Raw genomic sequence first — 22,322 nt, 5'->3', positions numbered from 1 at the left:
GATAGGTCATCAATATCAGATCGGCGGGGGTATGACACCCTCTCCCGTCTCTCTTCCTGTCCGCTGCTGCGGTCTTTGCCATAGACAGCAGCGGTGAACAGCAGGAGAGACGGAAGATAGCACTTCATGCGCCATCTCCTCAAAGCTGATCGGCGGGGGTGCCAGGTGTCGGACCCCCACCCATCTCATATTGATGACTTTTCCTGAAAAAAGGTCATCAATTGTAACAGTCCTAAAACCTATAACCTATACTTTAAACTGTAACAAACAGCCTAAACATTTTTGTAATCTATTTTAGTTATTTCCCTGCAGCTCATACAGAATCTGTAAACTGTACCCCTAAATGTGCCGCACACATTCTGATTTCTACAATATGCTCTGCCGTGAGCAGTGTACTGCCTGTGCCCGCTCCGCTGAAACCTCAGCATGGCACACTGGAGCAGGATACCCTGCACCGATGTGCTATGCCAGGCTTTATTAAAGCAGCGCAAGGACAAACAGGAGCAGCTCTACTACAGCACGGCAGAGTATCCTGCACCAATGTACTATGCAGAGGTCTTAGCGGAGCGGACACAGGCAGGAGCAGTGATGTGTGCTCCTGCCAGTACCAGAATCCCTACACCACATATATAGCTACGGTGTATGGATTCTGCATGCACTGCAGTGAAAAACGTTTAAGAAAGGCTCGAACTTCAGGGACCTATTTTGCAAGAAAGACAAAAAATATAGTAAAAAAATATTTACTGTATGTGCCATTTCTAAAAGTAAAAAAAAAATTTTTAGAAAGTTAAAGGGAATGTGTCATCAGAAAATGACTTATTGTTTAAATCACAGTTTTAGGCCTATTGCACACAAACTTTATTTTTTTTGTTTACGTTCCGTTTTTTTGCGTTCCATATACGGAACCATTTATTTCAATAGGTCCGCAAAAAAAAAAACAGAATGTACTCCGTATGCATTCCATTTCCGTTCAAAGATAGAACATGTCCTATTATTGTCCGCATAACGGACAAGGATAGGACTGTTCTATTAGGGGCAGCTGTTCCGTCCCGCAAAACACTGAAAAAGCCATACGGTCGTGTGCAATAGGCCTAATGTTTAACATTTTAAAATAATTTTTGATGATGTTATATTTAATTTTCCACATCAATATCCATATTTAAACAAAAAACATAAAATCCTGCCAAATAGGAGGCACCATTTCTTGGTCTGTACAGATGACTTTACTGCAATTATCTGCTTATCTGTCATTCTAAGAACTCATGCACACGACTGTATGTATTTTGCAGTCCGCAAAACATGGATCTGCAAAAAAAAAAAAAAGATGCGTCCATCTGCATTCCGTATTTAGTGGAATGGAACATCTGGCTCCTAATAGAACAGTCCTATCCTTGTCCGTAATGCGGACAATAATAGGACATGTTCTATTTTTTTTCAGAACAGACATACGGAAATGGAATGCACACGGAGTAACTTCAGTTTTTTTTGCGGACCCATTGAAATTAATGGTTCCGCATACAACCCGCAAAAAAAAAAACGGAATGGACATGGAAAGAAAATACGTTTGTGTGCATGAGCCCTAATACTGCCCAGTGGCAGATTATAATTGGGGCGTTTGGGTCTGTGGCCCGGCATCGCTTGGGGGCCCAACGCTGACCCAAACGCCCACAAACTACGGCGGGGCACGGGAGCACATAGTTCCCTGCCCCGCCGCGTGCAGGCAGGTGTGATGACGTCATAGCGCCGCGCCTGTGCCCGGACGCAGCACACCGACGTGTGTGCGCAGCGCGCCTGCGCCATCTGCGAGTGAGCGCCGACTGGGACACAGGAAAGTATTAGATTTTATTTTTTTGTGTGCCAACTTTGGGGGACATTACTGAAGGGACAGTGGGCAAACTACTACATGGGGGCAAACTACTAGTGTGGAGGAAATTAATACTGTGGGGGCAGTGTGGGGGACAGTTAATACTGTGGGGGCAAATTACTACCATGGGGGAGGGAATTAATACTGTGAGGGCAGTGTGGAGAAATTAATACTGTGGGGGCAGTGTGGGGGACAGTTAATACTGTGGGGGCAAATTACTACCATGGGGGAGGGAATTAATACTGTGAGGGCAGTGTGGAGAAATTAATACTGTGGGGGGCAAATTACTTAATGGATGGCAGTGTCAGGGCAAATTATCTAATGGTGGGCAGTGTGGGGGGAAATTACTATATGGGGGCAGTGTGGGGGAAATTACTATATGGGGGCAGTGTGGGGGCGTTTCTATTAGGGGACATTATTTTTGGGGACACTATACAGGCATTATTACCTGGAGCACAATATAGGGTGTTATAATTACTGGGGGCACTCTAGGGGACATTTTAATTGCTGTAGACACTATAGGGACCTTTGGGGTATTTTATCAAACTGGTGTAAAGTAGAACTGGGTTAGTTACCCATAGCAACAGATTTCACCTTTAATTTTTCACAGCTCCTTTGGTAAATGAAAGGTGGAATCTGATTGGTTGCTATGGGCACCTAAGCCAGTTGTACTTTACACCAGTTTGATAAATGACCCCAATTATGAGAAATCTAACGTGTCTGTAACAAACTCTGTATAGACAAGATGCAGCTGAAAAAATTAGTCATGGCGGTCTGGGTCAAACGGAGGAGAAGAGGTAAGAGAAGATTTACATGACAGAAGATGTCACTGGATGTAAGAGGTATGTAGTGCTGTATTCCCCTATATGTAGTGCTGGCTCAATACTGTGACATGCATCTCATCTTCTCTAAGTCTTTTTTTATCATAATCGTATGTATTTTAAATTTGGCAACTAAAATTTGTCACCTGCAGCCCTATGTAAGAGCCCAGATAACAGTGATAACTTTCTGTGTACAGATAATGTAGTAGATGTTCCATGCAGTCCTATGTAACACCCCACATAACACAATAGTTCACTGTGTTATGTGGGGTGTTACATAGGACTGCAGGTAACATCTATGAAATCTGTACTCAGAGAGTTATGAAATGGTGGGGGTCTGACTCCTGGCACCCCCACCAATCAGCTGTTTGAGGAGACGGCAATGTTAAAGTGAGCGCCACAGCCTCTTTGCTCCTTACCAAGCACAGCTCTGTCCATTTGATAGCACTGCGCTTGGTATTACAGCTCAGACCCAATCACTCAGATGGGACAGAGCTGCACCTAGACCATGAGAACGATGTCATATGGCCTAGGAAGAGACTTTGGCGCTTACGGAGCACCGCAGCCTCTTCATACAGAAAACAAACTAAAACTAAAATGGAGGGGGGGGGGGGGGGAACACCCCCCGGGACTATCATGCACTTAATCCACCCCTGATCCTGCCTATAATGATATCACCTTGTGTATAGATAAGACAGGATCCACCCTTCACAATGGGCGATTGTCGTTGTACCTCCCTTATACAATGACCTCTGCACAGGTCACAGAGCATGCCAAGAAAACTCTCCCATAGAAGTCAGTGCGGTCTGCACAGGTCACAGAGCATGTCTAGAAAACTCTCCCATAGAAGACAGTGAGGTCTGCACAGGTCACAGAGCATGTCTAGAAAACTCTCCCATAGAAGTCAGTGAGGTCTGCACAGGTCACAGAGCCTGCCTAGAAAACTCTCCCATAGAAGTCAGTGAGGTCTGCACAGGTCACAGAGCATGCCTAGAAAACTCTGCCATAGAAGTCAGTGAGGTCTGCACAGATCACAGAGCATGCCTAGAAAACTCTGCCATAGAAGTCAGTGAGGTCTGCACAGGTCACAGAACATGCCTAGAAAACTCTCCCATAGAAGTCAGTGAGGTCTGCACAGGTCACAGAGCATGCCTAGAAAACTCTCCCATAGAAGTCAGTGAGGTCTGCACAGGTCACAGAGCATGCCTAGAAAACCCTCCCATAGAAGTCAGTGCGGTCTGCACAGGTCACAGAGCATGCCTAGAAAACTCTCCCATAGAAGTCAGTGCGGTCTGCACAGGTCACAGAGCATGCCTAGAAAACTCTCCCATAGAAGTCAGTGAGGTCTGCACAGGTCACAGAGCATGCCTAGAAAACTCTCCCATAGAAGTCAGTGAGGTCTGCACAGGTCACAGAGCATGCCTAGAAAACCCTCCCATAGAAGACAGTGAGGTCTGCACAGGTCACAGAGCATGCCTAGAAAACCCTCCCATAGAAGATGGTGCGGTCTGCACAGGTCACAGAGCATGCCTAGAAAACCCTCCCATAGAAGATGGTGCGGTCTGCACAGGTCACAGAGCATGCCTAGAAAACTCTCCCATAGAAGTCAGTGAGGTCTGCACAGATCACAGAACATGCCTAGAAAACTCTGCCATAGAAGTCAGTGCGGTCTGCACAGGTCACAGGGCATGCCTAGAAAACTCTCCCATAGAAGTCAGTGAGGTCTGCACAGGTCACAGAGCATGCCTAGAAAACTCTCCCATAGAAGTCAGTGAGGTCTGCACAGGTCACAGAGCATGCCTAGAAAACTCTCCCATAGAAGTCAGTGAGGTCTGCACAGGTCACAGAGCATGTCTAGAAAACTCTCCCATAGAAGACAGTGAGGTCTGCACAGGTCACAGAGCATGCCTAGAAAACTCTCCCATAGAAGTCAGTGAGGTCTGCACAGATCACAGAGCATGCCTAGAAAACTCTCCCATAGAAGTCAGTGAGGTCTGCACAGGTCACAGAGCATGCCTAGAAAACTCTCCCATAGAAGTCAGTGCGGTCTGCACAGGTCACAGAACATGCCTAGAAAACTCTGCCATAAAAGACAGTGCGGTCTGCACAGATCACAGAGCATGCCTAGAAAACTCTCCCATAGAAGTCAGTGAGGTCTGCACAGGTCACAGAGCATGCCTAGAAAACTCTCCCATAGAAGTCAGTGAGGTCTGCACAGGTCACAGAGCATGCCTAGAAAACCCTCCCATAGAAGACAGTGAGGTCTGCACAGGTCACAGAGCATGCCTAGAAAACTCTCCCATAGAAGTCAGTGAGGTCTGCACAGGTCACAGATCATGCCTAGAAAACTCTCCCATAGAAGTCAGTGAGGTCTGCACAGATCACAGAGCATGCCTAGAAAACTCTGCCATAGAAGTCAGTGAGGTCTGCACAGATCACAGAGCATGCCTAGAAAACTCTCCCATAGAAGACAGTGAGGTCTGCACAGGTCACAGAGCATGCCTAGAAAACTCTCCCATAGAAGTCAGTGCGGTCTGCACAGGTCACAGAGCATGCCTAGAAAACTCTCCCATAGAAGTCAGTGAGGTCTGCACAGGTCACAGAACATGCCTAGAAAACTCTCCCATAGAAGTCAGTGAGGTCTGCACAGATCACAGAGCATGCCTAGAAAACTCTCCCATAGAAGTCAGTGATGTCTGCACAGGTCACAGACCATGCCTAGAAAACTCTCCCATAGAAGTCAGTGCGGTCTGCACAGGTCACAGAGCATGCCTAGAAAACTCTCCCATAGAAGTCAGTGAGGTCTGCACAGGTCACAGAGCATGCCTAGAAAACTCTCCCATAGAAGTCAGTGAGGTCTGCACAGGTCACAGAGCATGCCTAGAAAACTCTCCCATAGAAGTCAGTGAGGTCTGCACAGGTCACAGAGCATGCCTAGAAAACCCTCCCATAGAAGACAGTGAGGTCTGCACAGGTCACAGAGCATGCCTAGAAAACTCTCCCATAGAAGTCAGTGAGGTCTGCACAGATCACAGAGCATGCCTAGAAAACTCTCCCATAGAAGTCAGTGCGGTCTGCACAGGTCACAGAGCATGCCTAGAAAACTCTCCCATAGAAGTCAGTGCGGTCTGCACAGGTCACAGAACATGCCTAGAAAACTCTCCCATAGAAGTCAGTGAGGTCTGCACAGGTCACAGAGCATGCCTAGAAAACTCTCCCATAAAAGACAGTGCGGTCTGCACAGGTCACAGAGCATGCCTAGAAAACTCTCCCATAGAAGTCAGTGCGGTCTGCACAGGTCACAGAGCATGCCTAGAAAACTCTCCCATAGAAGTCAGTGAGGTCTGCACAGGTCACAGAGCATGCCTAGAAAACTCTCCCATAGAAGTCAGTGAGGTCTGCACAGGTCACAGAACATGCCTAGAAAACCCTCCCATAGAAGATGGTGCGGTCTGCACAGGTCACAGAACATGCCTAGAAAACTCTCCCATAGACGTCGGTGAGGTCTGCACAGGTCACAGAGCATGCCTAGAAAACTCTCCCATAGAAGTCAGTGAGGTCTGCACAGATCACAGAGCATGTCTAGAAAACTCTCCCATAGAAGTCAGTGAGGTCTGCACAGGTCACAGAGCATGCCTAGAAAACTCTCCCATAGAAGTCAGTGCGGTCTGCACAGGTCACAGAACATGCCTAGAAAACTCTGCCATAGAAGTCAGTGAGGTCTGCACAGGTCACAGAGCATGCCTAGAAAACTCTCCCATAGAAGTCAGTGAGGTCTGCACAGGTCACAGAGCATGCCTAGAAAACTCTCCCATAGAAGTCAGTGCGGTCTGCACAGATCACAGAACATGCCTAGAAAACTCTCCCATAGAAGTCAGTGAGGTCTGCACAGGTCACAGAACATGCCTAGAAAACTCTGCCATAAAAGACAGTGCGGTCTGCACAGATCACAGAGCATGCCTAGAAAACTCTCCCATAGAAGTCAGTGAGGTCTGCACAGGTCACAGAACATGCCTAGAAAACTCTGCCATAAAAGACAATGAGGTCTGCACAGGTCACAGAGCATGCCTAGAAAACTCTCCCATAGAAGACAGTGAGGTCTGCACAGGTCACAGAGCATGCCTAGAAAACTCTCCCATAGAAGTCAGTGAGGTCTGCACAGGTCACAGAGCATGCCTAGAAAACTCTCCCATAGAAGTCAGTGCGGTCTGCACAGGTCACAGAGCATGCCTAGAAAACTCTCCCATAGAAGACAGTGAGGTCTGCACAGGTCACAGAACATGCCTAGAAAACTCTCCCATAGAAGTCAGTGAGGTCTGCACAGGTCACAGAGCATGCCTAGAAAACTCTCCCATAGAAGTCAGTGAGGTCTGCACAGGTCACAGAGCATGCCTAGAAAACTCTCCCATAGAAGTCAGTGCGGTCTGCACAGGTCACAGAGCATGCCTAGAAAACTCTCCCATAGAAGACAGTGAGGTCTGCACAGGTCACAGAGCATGCCTAGAAAACTCTGCCATAGAAGTCAGTGAGGTCTGCACAGGTCACAGAGCATGCCTAGAAAACTCTCCCATAGAAGTCAGTGCGGTCTGCACAGGTCACAGAGCATGCCTAGAAAACTCTCCCATAGAAGTCAGTGAGGTCTGCACAGGTCACAGAGCATGCCTAGAAAACTCTCCCATAGAAGACAGTGCGGTCTGCACAGGTCACAGAGCATGCCTAGAAAACTCTCCCATAGAAGTCAGTGAGGTCTGCACAGATCACAGAGCATGCCTAGAAAACTCTCCCATAGAAGACAGTGAGGTCTGCACAGGTCACAGAGCATGCCTAGAAAACTCTGCCATAGAAGTCAGTGAGGTCTGCACAGATCACAGAGCATGCCTAGAAAACTCTCCCATAGAAGACAGTGAGGTCTGCACAGGTCACAGAGCATGCCTAGAAAACTCTCCCATAGAAGTCAGTGAGGTCTGCACAGGTCACAGAGCATGCCTAGAAAACTCTGCCATAGAAGTCAGTGAGGTCTGCACAGGTCACAGAGCATGCCTAGAAAACTCTCCCATAGAAGTCAGTGCGGTCTGCACAGGTCACAGAGCATGCCTAGAAAACTCTCCCATAGAAGACAGTGCGGTCTGCACAGATCACAGAGCATGCCTAGAAAACTCTGCCATAGAAGACAGTGAGGTCTGCACAGGTCACAGAGCATGCCTAGAAAACTCTCCCATAGAAGTCAGTGAGGTCTGCACAGATCACAGAGCATGCCTAGAAAACTCTCCCATAGAAGTCAGTGCGGTCTGCACAGGTCACAGAGCATGCCTAGAAAACTCTCCCATAGAAGTCAATGAGGTCTGCACAGATCACAGAGCATGCCTAGAAAACTCTCCCATAGAAGTCAGTGAGGTCTGCACAGGTCACAGAGCATGCCTAGAAAACTCTGCCATAGAAGTCAGTGAGGTCTGCACAGGTCACAGAGCATGCCTAGAAAACTCTGCCATAGAAGTCAGTGAGGTCTGCACAGGTCACAGAGCATGCCTAGAAAACTCTGCCATAGAAGTCAGTGCGGTCTGCACAGGTTTTAACTGGCAGATAACATTTTTGGTGACACATTTCCTTTAACCCTTAGGATACCAGAGGTTTTTACGTTTTTGTGTGGAATTTAAAAAAAAAAACACAATTCCTCCACCGTTTTTTTATTATACGGAAAGGGGGGCGATTTAAACTTTTATATTTTTAATATAATTTTTACCAGTTTGTTTTTTTACTTTTTTGTTATGATTTTGAAGCTCGTACTTGGGCGTACAAATCCAATTTTTTGCTTTTGATTTTGAACAATTATTGATTTTTAAAAATCCATTTATTACTGAGAATTGCTCATTTCTTATGTTGGCCTGCCACCTGGTGGCCAAAATAAGAATTGCAGCTTAAATGCCTTCAGTCTCTTTAGCGACACCCAGCGTATTTAAATCAATTACCTCACTGGCCGCAGAGGAAGCCGGTAAGAAGCCACTGCAGCATGACAGTAGCACATCTTGGATGGATTTTTTTCGACTGTCGTTTTGCTGTAGCAGCATGTTGCAGTGCGACACCATTGACTATCATTCCAAAAATATTGCGCGACTTTCCTGCAACACATGTCTCCGTGTAGCACTAGCCTAACAGATAAATGTATCGAGGACAATATTTTTCAGTTCCTTACTGCCATCATGTAAACTGTAGGAATATAATAAATTTGAGATATTTTGTATTCCAGACATACTGTTTCAAGTCTTCTGGTTTTCCCCATCCTCGGATGAAAAATTTAGCAAGGAGTAACCGTCTGTAGAGAACATCCAGCTTGCTCAATCCCATTTGAATAATTCACATCTGAAAATAGAAAATACATTTATAAATAACTGACATGCATTATACACCTCACTTCAAATAATATTGCAAATAAGGTAACCTATTAAAATATCCTGAAACCAGCCACATTATTCAGCTCAGCAACGCATCGAAGGATGACTCTTCTATAACTATAGTAATAGTCACCACCATAGTAGTGCCCCTAGTGGTGGTGGTTGGGAGCTGCACCATACCAGACCTCTGCATAATCGGACATGTTGGGCACATAAAATCTGCTATTATTAGAAGGGTATGTGAAGATTTGCAGTAGATATTTTTTGAAGCGGGTGGATGAGATTTTTTTAAATCTCACTTACTTTGCTGCTACGCCTTTTACGGCGGTCAGAAAGGGGCCTTAAGCTGGCTACAGCGGAGAGTGGGGCTCAGCTCTCACATGAGAGCCACTCTCCTGCTCTAACAGCCCAGAATGGCAGGAGTGCTGATCCGAGCTGTTTAACCCCTTACATGCCGCAGGCAATCGCGCCCGCCGCATGTAAGTGGTGACAGAGGGAGCGGACTCCATCTGTCTCCCCGCAAATGCGATCACGGGGTGCCGATGTGTATATGGGCTGGCTGGGACCTGATGTAGGCCCCAAGCCTGCTTTGAGCGTTCCCCAAGTGCATTATAGGGATAGTGCATTGTATTTTAAAAGAATAAATAAAAAATGCTTTTCAATGAAAAAAATTGCAAAGATAAATAAAATCTCTTCCACATGTCTGGTATTGCCGCGTCCATAACGACCCACAATACATAAATATTATGTAAATTATCCCCTACGGTGAGTGCTGTAAAAAAATTAATAATTTTTTTTTTTTTTATAAAAAGCCTGAGTTGCTCATTTATTCTTAGTTGCCACCGAAAAAACGTAAGAAACTTAATAAAAATCTTAAGATAATAAAAAAAGGGGGGGGGGGAGGGTTTATTGCACAAAAATAGCAAAACATAAAAAAACTATATGTATTTGGTATTGCTGTAATCATACTGACCCAGAGAATAAAGATATTATGTTATTTATCCCAGAAACTGAACGCTGCAAAATTTATAATGTAAAAACTCAGTGGCAGTATTTCCCATCTCCCTCCCAGAAAGAGTTAATAAAAGTTAATCAGAAAGTTCTGTGTACCCCAAAATGGTGCCATTAACATCTACAACTTGTCCCACAAAAAAGCAAGCCCTCATACAGCTACACAGACAAAAAAAATGAAAAAAAGTTCTCTCTTGGAAAGCGACAATGAAAAAAGGAAGAGAAATGCTTGGTCAGTAAGGCCCAAAACAGACTTGTCACTAAGGGGTTAAAGAAAGCGACCCAGCATTTTGCTGCTGTGGGGAAGACACCATAACATTAGTGACAGGTTCCCTTTAAAGGATTCAAGAGCAAAAAAAACCAAAAAAAAACAAAACACAACTTCGCCAAGAAAGAAGCCTCTCCATGTCGGTGCTTGGTAGGGACAGAAAGAACACTGTCGGGTGATGGGAGTGGACTTTTAACCTCTATGGGGGAGATTTATGAAAACTGGTGTAAAGTAGAACTGGCTTAGTTGCCCACAGCAACCAATCAGATTCCACCTTTCATTTTTCACAGCTAGGTTGGAAAATGAAACACGGAATCTGAGTTGTTGCTATGCACAACTAAGCCTGTTCTACTTTACACCAGTTTGATAAATCTCCCCCTATGTGTTCCTGTCCCTAAACAGACCTAGAAATGCCTCCTCCTGTGGTGCCATCATGGAGGTTGTCCTGGAAGGTAAAATAGTTCTCTTTCAGAATGCGGCAATATAAAAACTATTTTTTTTTCATAAAAATTTTTATTGTGCAAAAGTTGCAATGCATAATACTATACATGTATCATACTGCCATATTTGTACTGACCTGTAGAATAAAGTAATGTTTTACTATATGTGGGGACAAGCACATATAACAATGAACGAAATGCTTTTTGCACCCCCCCTTCCCCAACTAAGGCACAAAAAACACCTGGGCCGTCCAGCCACTAACTAATACACAAAACAATCCTCTCTCTACTAGAGCCTGGCTACCAGACCCTCGCTATGGTTCCACTGAACAAGGTGGCAGATGGTTACCTTGGTTGGTACAGCATATCAAGTCCCCAGGTAATGCGTGCCTCTGATTCTCTGAAGGAGATTCTATCTGGATCCTTACGAGCCACATGACCCATGGCTGTCAGATAGGGAAAAACTGGGGATGAAGGGTCCCACTGCCAACCTACCCTCCACTCCATAAAAAGCAGTCCTATAACGGACTTTACAAAAAGGTCTATGGCAGCTATGCCTGACATAGATCCACACTGTCTCAGCCCGCTCACAGGTTGAGGCAGACAAATCCAGGGTTCCACCACACACACTGCAATCTGCTGGGTGACAGATTCCTGTTTTCCCAGACGATTCCCTTCACTTTCTCACAGCACTGTCTCTCTGTTGGTGGTGCACGTCGCCAATAACCTCTTCTGCCAGACGTCCCAACCAATGTAAGGGCTCATGCACATGACCGTATTTTCATTCCGAGTCCATTCCGGTTTTTTTTGCAGGCCGCATACGGAACCATTCACTTCATTGGGGCCACAAAAAAGCCAGAAATGACTCCATGAGCATTCCATTTTCGTATATGTCCGCAGGTCAGTTACGCAAAAAAATAGAACATGTCCTATTCTTTTCCGTTTTGCGGACAAGGAAAGGCATTATTACAATGGATCCATGCAAAAAAGGAAGCAACACAGACGTCGCACAGATGCCACCTGTTTTCCTTTTTGTGGATCCGTGTTTTGCGGACCACAAAATACATATTCACTCCTGGTTTTGTCTTCCAACTGTACCCTTATAATATACATAGAAAAGCGGCTGTGGGACTAAGGCTGGGTTCAGACCTGAGCGTCTTTGATATGCGCGTTTAACGCGCGTTTTTTGCAATAGTAAACGCGCGTTTGACGCGCGTTTGTGTGATTGACTGCAATGTCCTATGGCCACAAACGCGCGTCAAAACGCCCCAAAGAAGCTCAAGTACTTGTTTGAGCGTAGGGCGTTTTACAGTGCGTTTTTCAGCGCTGTAAAACGCTCAAGTGAGAACCAGGGCCATAGGGAAGCATTGGTTTTCATGTGTTGAGCGTTTTACAGCGCGTTTGAACGCGCTGTAAAACGCTCAAGTGTGAACCCAGCCTAAGGCCTCATGCACATGACCGTTGTGTGTTTTGCAGTCCGCAAAACACGGATGGTGTCCATGTGCGTTCCACAAAACGGACAAGAATAGGACAGGTTATTTTTTTTTTTACGGAGCAATGGATGTGGACAGCACACGGAATGGGTCTGCATCCAAGCCGCAAATACTGCGGCTCGGATGCGGACCAAAACAACGGTCGTGTGCATGAGGCCTAAGGCCTGAATATCAGTAAGATCTGGGTATATATGAAGGGTTATTTACTAAAACGAGCAGAACAGAAGTGGAAAGAATTGTAATGCACTGAATCCACTGATGATCACATTTCAATCCATGGCTCAGTTAAAGGGGTTATCCTGGAAAAGATAATGGAGGAGATTTATCAAACTGGTGTAAAGTAGAACTGGCTTAGTTGCCCATAGCAACCAATCAGATTTCACCTTTCATTTTGGACATCTCCTTTGGAATAACAAAGGTGGAATCTGATTGGTTGCTATGGGCAACTAAGCCAGTTCTACTTCACACCATATTTATAAATCTCTCCCAATGTTATCCGCTCGGCGGGCACCCCCACCGATCAGCTGTTTCAAGGAGTGGGCTCTCAGCAGCTTTCCAAACACAGCGCCATACATTGTATAGTGGCTGTACTTGGTATTACAGCTCAGCACCATTGACTTCAATGAGGCTGAGCTGGAACATCACAACGCTTGCCTGGAGCTGTCAATCAAAGTGCAGAGGGGGCGGCAGTTGTAGAGAAAGCAGAAACTCTAAGGCCCCTTTCACACGAATGAGTATCCCACGCGGGTGCAATGCGTGATGCGAACGCATTGCGCCCGTACGGAATCCGGACCCATCCATTTCAATGGGGCTGCGCACACGTGCGTTGGTTTTCACGCATCACTCTTGCGTTGCGTGAAAATCGCAGCATGTTCTATATTCTGCGATTTTCACGCAACGCTGGCCCCATAGAAGTGAATGGATGCGATGTCTTTTTTCACACATGGTTGCTAGGAGATGATGTTTGTATACATTTAGTTTTTTTATCATGCGCGTGCAAAACCCATTAAATCGCATTGCACCCGAGTGCTAAAAACTGAACGCGATCGCAAACAAAACTGAATGGACTTGCTTGCGAAATCACGCAGTTTGTACTGAACGCATCCGCTGGACCTTATCCGGACATGCTCGTCTGCAAGGGGCCCAAGTGTAACGGCGACACCCCCGTTGCTCCTAGAGGCTCATTTGCATATATTAAAACATCATTATTCTCAGCAATGCAGGCAGATATGAACATGGGACCAACACAGATGTCTTCAGCTGCCAAGTGCACATGTAACAGGTCAGCCAGTGTCATAGGTACAGATCTGCTGACAGATGCCCTTTGTATAACAGAGTTTTCCAGTTATTACTTAATAGTTGTAAGAAATCTATCAGAAACACTAGATTTATGTCCTGAAAATTTAGAGAATCATTTGCAAGTGGGAATAAAAGGAACATGTAAAGCTTGTAGCTGCTATACTCAGTGCTGCCATGGGATGGTTGTCTGCGAATAGATAGCTTCTCACAGGAGCCCGCATCCTCCGCTATGGAGAGTCATACTTACCTGCTATCTGCAGCTCTGGTCATGAGCACTGAATACGTGAGGAACCACGGAGCAGAACAGAGGAGGGGGGGGAGCAGGGAAGTAGGACTCTTTCCATAGCTGAGGCTGCGAGCGTCTGTGAAAAGCTACTTATTCCCGGACAACCCCTTCCTGTTCTATACAGCAGAGCTGAGACGGCTGCAGGCGTGACTAGTGGTGACCTCCCTCCTCAGGTCGTGTGCTGCACAGTTTCAGGCATTGTAACTAGTGATGAGCGAACTTCTGTTGTGGATTCCACTAACACGGACCATAACTTATGGTCCGTGGTAGCAGAATTCATAATAGAATTCTTCCATACCCCCAACCTTGTAGGCCGAACTTGAAAATAGAAGTTCGCTCATCCCTAACTGGTGCAGCATGAAGATACCTAGTATAAGGCCTTAATCACTGGGTAATATAAAACCAGGAGTGGAGCCTCCACAGACATAAGGGAAAGATCCGCCCCTGGTTTTGGCTCACAGTCACTGATGGAAATCACTGACCGAACACTGGGGGAGATTTATAAAAACTAAAGTAGAACTGGCTTAGTTGCCCATGGCAACCAGATTCCACCTTTTATGTTTCACAGCTTCTTTGGAAAATGAAAGGTGGAATCTGATTGGTTGCTATGGGCAACCAAGCCAGTTCTACTTTACACCAGTTTTCATAAATCTCCCCCAGTGTTCGGTCAATGATTTCCAAAACCAGGTGTGGATCTTTCCCTTATGTCTGTGGAGGCTCCACTCCTGGTTTTATATTACCCTTTTATATTAATGACGCTCAGAACCAAAATATTCCACTCTACAACTCAAGACAGCGGTAATGGATCGCAGAGAGGATAGATCTTTAATATCGGATCGCTGGGAGTCCGACACCAATTAAGGCCCCTTTCACACGGGCAAGTATTCCGCGCGGATGCGATGCGCGAGTGGAACGCATTGCACCCGCACTGAATACCGACCCATTCATTTCTATGGGGCTGTTCACATTAGCGGTGATTTTCACGCATCACTTGTGCGTTGCGTGAAAATCGCAGCATGCTCTATATTCTGCGTTTTTCACGTAACACAGGCCCCATAGAAATGAATGGGGTTGCGTTAAAATAGCAAGCATCCGCAAGCAAGTGCGGATGCGGTGCAATTTTCACGCACGGTTGCTAGGAGACGATCGGGATGGAGACCCGGTCATTATTATTTTCCCTTATAACTTGGTTATAAGGGAAAATAATAGCATTCTGAATACAGAATGCATAGTAAAATAGCGCTGGAGGGGTTAAAAAAAAAAATATATATATTTAACTCACCTTAATCCACTTGATCGCGTAGCCCGGCATCTCCTTCTGTTTCCTTTGCTGAACAGGACCTGTGGTGAGCATTCATTACAGGAACAGAACCTGTGGTGATGTCACTCCGGTCATCACATGATCTTTCACCATGGTGATGGATCATGTGATGACCGGAGTGATGTCACCACAGGTCCTGTTCCTGTAATGAATGCTCACCACAGGTCCTGTTCAGCAAAGGAGACAGAAGAGAAGCCGGGCTCCGCGATCAAGTGGATTAAGGTGAGTTCTTAAAAAAAAAATTTAACCCCTCCAGCGCTATTTTACTATGCATTCTGTATTCAGAATGCTATTATTTCCCCTTATAACTATGTTATAAGGGGAAATAATAGCAATCTACAGAACACTGATCCCAAGCCCGAACTTCTGTGAAGAAGTTCGGGTTTGGGTACCAAACATGCGCGATTTTTCTCACGCGAGTGCAAAACGCATTACAATGTTTTGCACTCGCGCGGAAATATCGCTCGTGTTCCCGCAACGCACCCGCACATTTTCCCGCAACGCCCGTGTGAAAGAGGCCTAACTCTTGCTGATCAGCTGTGCTACAGCCTGCTCACCACTTACCAAGCACAGCGCCATACACTGTACATTGGCTTGAACTGCAATAACAAGCACACCCATTCACTTGTCCAGGCATTTACGGTAGTATTGATGACCTATCCTCACAATAGGTAATCAATAGAGATGAGCAGACTTCAGTTATGCGAGTTTGTGCTGAATTGTGTTCCCACGTTCCGTTACCAGGCATTCTGTCATAATAGAAGTCTATGGCCAGCATTAGAGTTGAGCGAACTCTGCTTTGGTTTCAAGTTTTAAAGTGGTTTTCCACATTAAAAATTAATTACCAACGTTATTCAACAAAGTCACGTGCAATTTCACTTACTTCGGAGCCCGTACATACAGTATGGAGACAAATCTCCGTACAGTATTATTCTGAGGTTTTGAACTAAGCAACTTCGGAAGAAGCATCCGAAGCTCCCTTCACTCAACTCTAGGACGGATCCGTTATGCTGGCCATAGACTTCTAAAGGCATTCCGTTATGGAAGTGCATTATGGTTCGTGGTAACGGAACCCAAACTCACAAAACTGACGTTCGCTCATCGCTAGTCATCAATCTCAGATGGGCAGGGGTCCTGGCGATCATCTGTATGAGGAGGCGGCACGCACGTGCCGTCTATGGTAAAGATTATTAATAATTGCCACCATGGATAACAGCAGATTCGCCGATGCTAGACAACCCCTGGCAGTGGCTGATGTCCCAGAATCCTGACGACAGCAATTCTCCATGAGAATACTCCAGTGTGCACATAGCGAGGGCCCTGCTGGGCATCCACTGATCACAGGGACCATGTGAAGAATATGGAGAGCATTAGGTGCAGACTTAGGCTACTTTCACACTTGCGTTGTTCTTTTCCGGCATAGAGTTCCGTCACAGGGGCTCTATACCGGAAAAGAACTGATCAGGTATGTCCCCATGCATTCTGAATGGAGAGTAATCCGTTCAGTTTGCATCAGGATGTCTTCAGTTCAGTCATTTTGACTGATCAGGCAAAAGAGAAAACCGTAGCATGCTACGGTTTTATCTCTGGCTAAAAAAACTGAAGACTTGCCTGAATGCCGGATCAGGCATTTTTTCCCATAGGAATGTATTAGTGCCGGATCCGTCCTTCCGGTATGCGCATGCGCAGACTGAAAAAAGGTGAAAAAATAAATGCCGGATCCGTTTTTGCCGGATGACACCGGAAAGACGGATCCGGCATTTCAATGCATTTTTTCGACTGATCAGGCATTTTTAAGACTGATCAGGATCCTGATCAGTCTTAGGCCTCTTTCACACTTGCGTTGTCCGGATCCGGCGTGTACTCCACTTGCCGGAATTACACTCCGGATCCGGAAAAACGCAAGTGTACTGAAAGCATTTGAAGACGGAACCGTCTTCCAAATGCTTTCAGTGTTACTATGGCACCCAGGACGCTATTAAAGTCCTGGTTGCCATAGTAGGAGCGGGGTGCGGGGGAGCGGTATACTTACAGTCCGTGCGGCTCCCGGGGCGCTCCAGAATGACGTCAGAGCGCCCCATGCGCATGGATGACGTGATCCATGCGATCACGTGATCCATGCGCTTGGGGCGCCCTGACGTCACTCTGGAGCGCCCGGGGAGCCGCACGGACGGTAAGTACACTGCTCCCCCGCTCCCCGCTACACTTACCATGGCTGTCAGGACTTTAGCGTCCCGGCAGCCATGGTAACCACTCTGAAAAAGCTAAATGTCGGCTCCGGCAATGCGCCGAAACGACGTTTAGCTTAAGGCCGGATCCGGATCAATGCCTTCCAATGGGCATTAATTCCGGATCCGGCCTTGCGGCAAGTGTTCCGGATTTTTGGCCGGAGCAAAAAGCGCAGCATGCTGCGGTATTTTCTCCGGCCAACAAACGTTCCGTACCGGAACTGAAGACATCCTGATGCATCCTGAACGGATTACTCTCCATTCAGAATGCATTAGGATAATCCTGATCAGGATTCTTCCGGCATAGAGCCCCGACGACGGAACTCTATGCCGGAAGACAAGAACGCAGGTGTGAAAGAGCCCTTACTAATGCCATCAGTTAGCATACATTTTGCCTGATCCGGCAGGCAGTTCCGGCAACGGAACTGCTTGCCGGAACTCTCTGCCGCAAGTGTGAAAGTAGCCTAAAAGACCACAGTCTGCCGGATTTCGCTGGATCTGGCATTGCCGGATTTAGTAGTTCACCGCCGTATCCCTGTAGACGTCCAGTGGTGATGCGACCAGACAAAGACCACTGCATGATCTGAACGCAGCCTAAAGACAGGGCTATTCAGTCCACAGCTGTCCCTATTACAGCAGGTGGGGGGCACACATCCTGAGGGTCAGACTGCTAGAAAACACATTCTAGGACAGAGGTCAGGAGCTGCAGTGTCACCACCCTCACATCAGCCTCTGCAGGTGACATTCCAGCCTCAGAGGTGCGGTAAGTGTGGATGATCACGTCCCCACATAGAGCCACACGCCGCATACTCACACGGGGCCCGGCCGGCAGGAGGCGCCTCTAACTGAGGACCTGGGCTCGCTCACTGGAGCGGTGCCCACCTCCCTCAACCCCTACCGAGTGGGCGGAGACATGACGTCACTTGGCGCATGTGTAGCGTAGAAAAGACGTTTGACACTGTGCCCTTCAGGTGGAAGGTAGCCTGTAGTGTTCACTGCTCTTCTACAACCTGTCACCACAACTCCCATCATGCCCTGAGAGCCGTACGGCAGGGTGGGAGGTGTAGTTTCTACAGCACCGCCGTGCAGTGGCTAATGAATAACGGTACTCGTGGTGTTTCCCATAGTAAAGATGGCGCAGAAGGGCGGAAGCACTATTGTCATCTGACTGCACTACAGAGGTCATCTCTAATGTCTCTTCTGGGTCATTTGCGGCGGGAAATTGGCGCCGCCTACTGTATGTGCTGTAGAATGACGAGTGCAGAAGGCTGCTAGTAGTCTGCTGCTGCTCCTGTCAGTTGTAGATGGTTTAGCCCGGGGAAACTTGGACCTATGACCTCACACATGGTAAAGTTCTCCTCCAATGTATTTTCTAAGGCTATGGACTGCTCTCTGAATATAGAAACATTGTGTTACTAGTTTTAGAATGGTTTGCCACAAAGTCTTTTCAGAGAAATGTCAGGTTTTAGTGACAGTTTTTGTTTTGTTTTTAGCCACAGTTAAAAAATGAAAAGTTCTGGAAAATGTAAAGGAAGAGCTTGGGTATCTTCACGCTGTCAAAACCTGCAGCATACTCCGCAGCAGAGACTTCCATGGTTTCTGCCGCGGTTGTTCCGTTGAATGCAGCAGACTTGCTTGCGGCTTCGCGCCATTGAGTGGAGCTAATCTATGAGCAGACACCTGCTGTGGCTTCCTGCCAAGAAGGGACATGTCGCAGCTTTAGGCTAGGGCTACACTGTTGCTGAAAAGTCGCACAACATTTTTTATAATGATAGTCAATGGTGTTGCACTGTGACATGCGACTGCAACACGAGTCGCAGAAAATACATCCAAGTTGGATTTTTGTGCAACTATCGCAGTAGCAGCGTGTCGCATGTCGTAGTGCAGGCATGCTCAACCTGCAGCCCTCTAGCTGTTGCAAAACTACAACTCCCAGCATGCCCGAACAACCTACAGCTATCAGCCTACAGCAGGGCATTGTGGGAGTTGTAGTTTTACAACAGCTGGAGGGCCGCAGGTTGAGCACGCCTGTCGTAGTGCAACACCATTGATTATAATTATATAAAAGTAGTGCGACACGTCACAGTATAGTTGTTCCCTTATTGTTCCATGACACATATCGCAGTATAGTTGTTCCTTTATTGGTGCGTGACACGTCGCACTATAGTTGTTCCCTTAGGCTGGGTTCACATGAGCGGATGCCGTGCGTGGCATCCGCTCCGTGAATGACAGCCAAGACCCGATGCAGACTGCAGAGGCACGGAGCATTAACATGACTGATAATGCTCCGTGCCTCTCTGTGATCTCTTTACTACGAAATCACAGTGACAACTTTATCTCACTGTGATTTCGTAGTAAAGAGATCACAGAGAGGCACGGAGAATTATCAGTCATGTTAATGCTCCGTGCCTCTGCAGTCTGCATCGGGTCTTGGCACTCTTTCACGGAGCGGATGCCACGCACGGCATCCGCTCGTGTGAACCCAGCCTTATAGTTGCATGACACATATCGCAGTGTAGTTGTTCCCGTATTGTTGGGTGACACATGTCGCAGTGTAGTTGTTCCCTTATTGTTGGGTGACACATATCGCAGTGTAGTTGTTCCCTTATTGTTGGGTGACACATGGCACAGTGTGGTTGTTCCCTTATTGTTGGGTGACACATGTCGCAGTGTAGTTGTTCCCTTATTGTTGGGTGACACATGTCGCAGTGTAGTTGTTCCCTTATTGTTGGGTGACACATATCGCAGTGTAGTTGTTCCCTTATTGTTGGGTGACACATGTCGCAGTGTAGTTGTTCCCTTATTGTTGGGTGACACATGTCGCAGTGTAGTTGTTCCCTTATTGTTGGGTGACACATGTCACAGTGTAGTTGTTCCCTTATTGTTGGGTGACACATGTCGCAGTGTAGTTGTTCCCTTATTGTTGGGTGACACATATCGCAGTGTAGTTGTTCCCTTATTGTTGGGTGACACATGGCACAGTGTGGTTGTTCCCTTATTGTTGGGTGACACATGTCGCAGTGTAGTTGTTCCCTTATTGTTGGGTGACACATGTCGCAGTGTAGTTGTTCCCTTATTGTTGGGTGACACATGTCGCAGTGTAGTTGTTCCCTTATTGTTGGGTGACACATGTCGCAGTGTAGTTGTTCCCTTATTGTTGGGTGACACATGTCGCAGTGTAGTTGTTCCCTTATTGTTGGGTGACACATGTCGCAGTGTAGTTGTTCCCTTATTGTTGGGTGACACATATCGCAGTGTAGTTGTTCCCTTATTGTTGGGTGACACATGGCACAGTGTAGTTGTTCCCTTATTGTTGGGTGACACATGTCGCAGTGTAGTTGTTCCCTTATTGTTGGGTGACACATGTCGCAGTGTAGTTGTTCCCTTATTGTTGGGTGACACATGTCGCAGTGTAGTTGTTCCCTTATTGTTGGGTGACACATGTCGCAGTGTAGTTGTTCCCTTATTGTTGCGAGGCAGACGCCACGCACCCTTCTCCAGAATTTTGGTGTAGTGTCTGGATGGCATAAATCGCCATGTGAACGTCCTCAAAGGTCTAGTTCCCACGACAAATTCCACCTTTGTTAAAACCGCTGTGTACTCCCCAGCCAAAAACCAGAAGAGATCCTGCAACAGTTTTCCAGTTTGAACGTAGTGGTCCTGCTCATATTTTAGCCCCATGTTTACACTGCTGTTTTTAAAAAATGCTTTAGAAAGCAGCATTTCAGTTCTTATTTCTAAGTGTTTCTAAGCTGATTTTTGTTTGAAGTCAGTGAGGGACATTTACTAAGCCCCTTACGCCTCTATTGTGGCATAAGAAAGTCTTTTGTTATGGCGCACGCTAGGGCTGCACGATATGGGAATTTTGTTCGATTGCGATTAGGGCCCTAAAAATTGCGATAACGATGCAATATTTTAGGGGAATTGTGCTAGAGGTCTATTTGCCTGGATTTTCAAGGCAAAAGCACACAGAAATTACTGATAATGCTTAAATGTAGTTATGCTTAAAGAGGACCTTTCACTAGAATAGAAAATCTAAACTAACTATACAGACATGGAGAGCGGCGCCCGGGGATCTCCCTGCACTTACTATTATCCCCGGGCGCCGCTCCGTTCTCCCGGTATAGCCTCCGGTATCTTCACATGTTAGGCTCCACCCAGGGGAACCTGCCGGTGTCTTTCTCCCATGCTGTAGCGCTGGCCAATCGCAGCGCTCAGCTCATAGCCTGAGAGAAAAAAAAACTCTCAGGCTATGAGCTGAGCGCTGCGATTTGCCAGCGCTACAGCATGGGAGAAGGAGACGCCGGCAGGTTCCCCTGGGTGGAGCCTAACATGTGAAGATACCGGAGGCTATACCGGGAGAACGGAGCGGCGCCCAGGTATAACATTAAGTGCAGGGGGATCCCTGGGCGCCGCTCTACATGTCTGTATAGTTAGTTTAGATTTTCTATTCTAGTGAAAGGTCCTCTTTAACTCCAGAAATGAAATGCACAGTGTTTTTCAAAATAAAACATCTTTTACTAAATTAAATAACATATTTGCATTACTGCAAAAGTACAAAATACAAAACTTGCCATTTTCTTAATAGCACTGCACAGAACAGATAAACAGAATAAATACACTGCTCAAAAAAATAAAGGGAACACTTAAACAACACAATGTAACTCCAAGTCAATCACACTTCTGTGAAATCAAACTGTCCACTTAGGAAGCAACACTGAGTGACAATCAATTTCACATGATGTTGTGCAAATGGGATAGACAACAGGTGGAAATTATAGGCAATTAGCAAGACACCCCCAATAAAGGAGTGGTTCTGCAGGTGGTGACCACAGATCACTTCTCAGTTCCTATGCTTCCTGGCTGATGTTTTGGTCACTTTTGAATGCTGGCGGTGCTTTC

The 22,322-nt window shown here is 46.5% G+C and overlaps 1 protein-coding gene across 3 annotated transcripts in view; it reads right to left on the bottom strand.

Moving 5' to 3' along the window:
- Positions 1-18,348, bottom strand: part of ABHD18 (abhydrolase domain containing 18) — a 59,312-nt gene extending 40,964 nt beyond the window's left edge. Inside the window, exons 1-2 of one of the 3 annotated variants that reach the window (XM_040418435.1) lie at positions 18,235-18,348; positions 8,936-9,042 (exon numbers count right to left, since the gene is read on the bottom strand). In XM_040418435.1, coding sequence (XP_040274369.1) covers positions 8,936-9,027 — 92 coding nt within the window. In that variant the 5' untranslated portion in view covers positions 9,028-9,042; positions 18,235-18,348. Of the gene's footprint in view, positions 1-8,935; positions 9,043-13,832; positions 13,957-18,234 lie in introns of those variants that run through there. The other 2 variants (XM_040418434.1, XM_040418433.1) reach the window with 2 other exon arrangements.
- Between the last annotated feature and the right edge of the window lie 3,974 nt (positions 18,349-22,322).

Source organism: Bufo bufo, chromosome 2 (genome assembly GCF_905171765.1).
Source record: "Bufo bufo chromosome 2, aBufBuf1.1, whole genome shotgun sequence".
Classification (NCBI taxonomy): Eukaryota; Metazoa; Chordata; class Amphibia; order Anura; family Bufonidae; genus Bufo; species Bufo bufo.
This window is presented reverse-complemented; position numbering and strand designations above follow the sequence as displayed.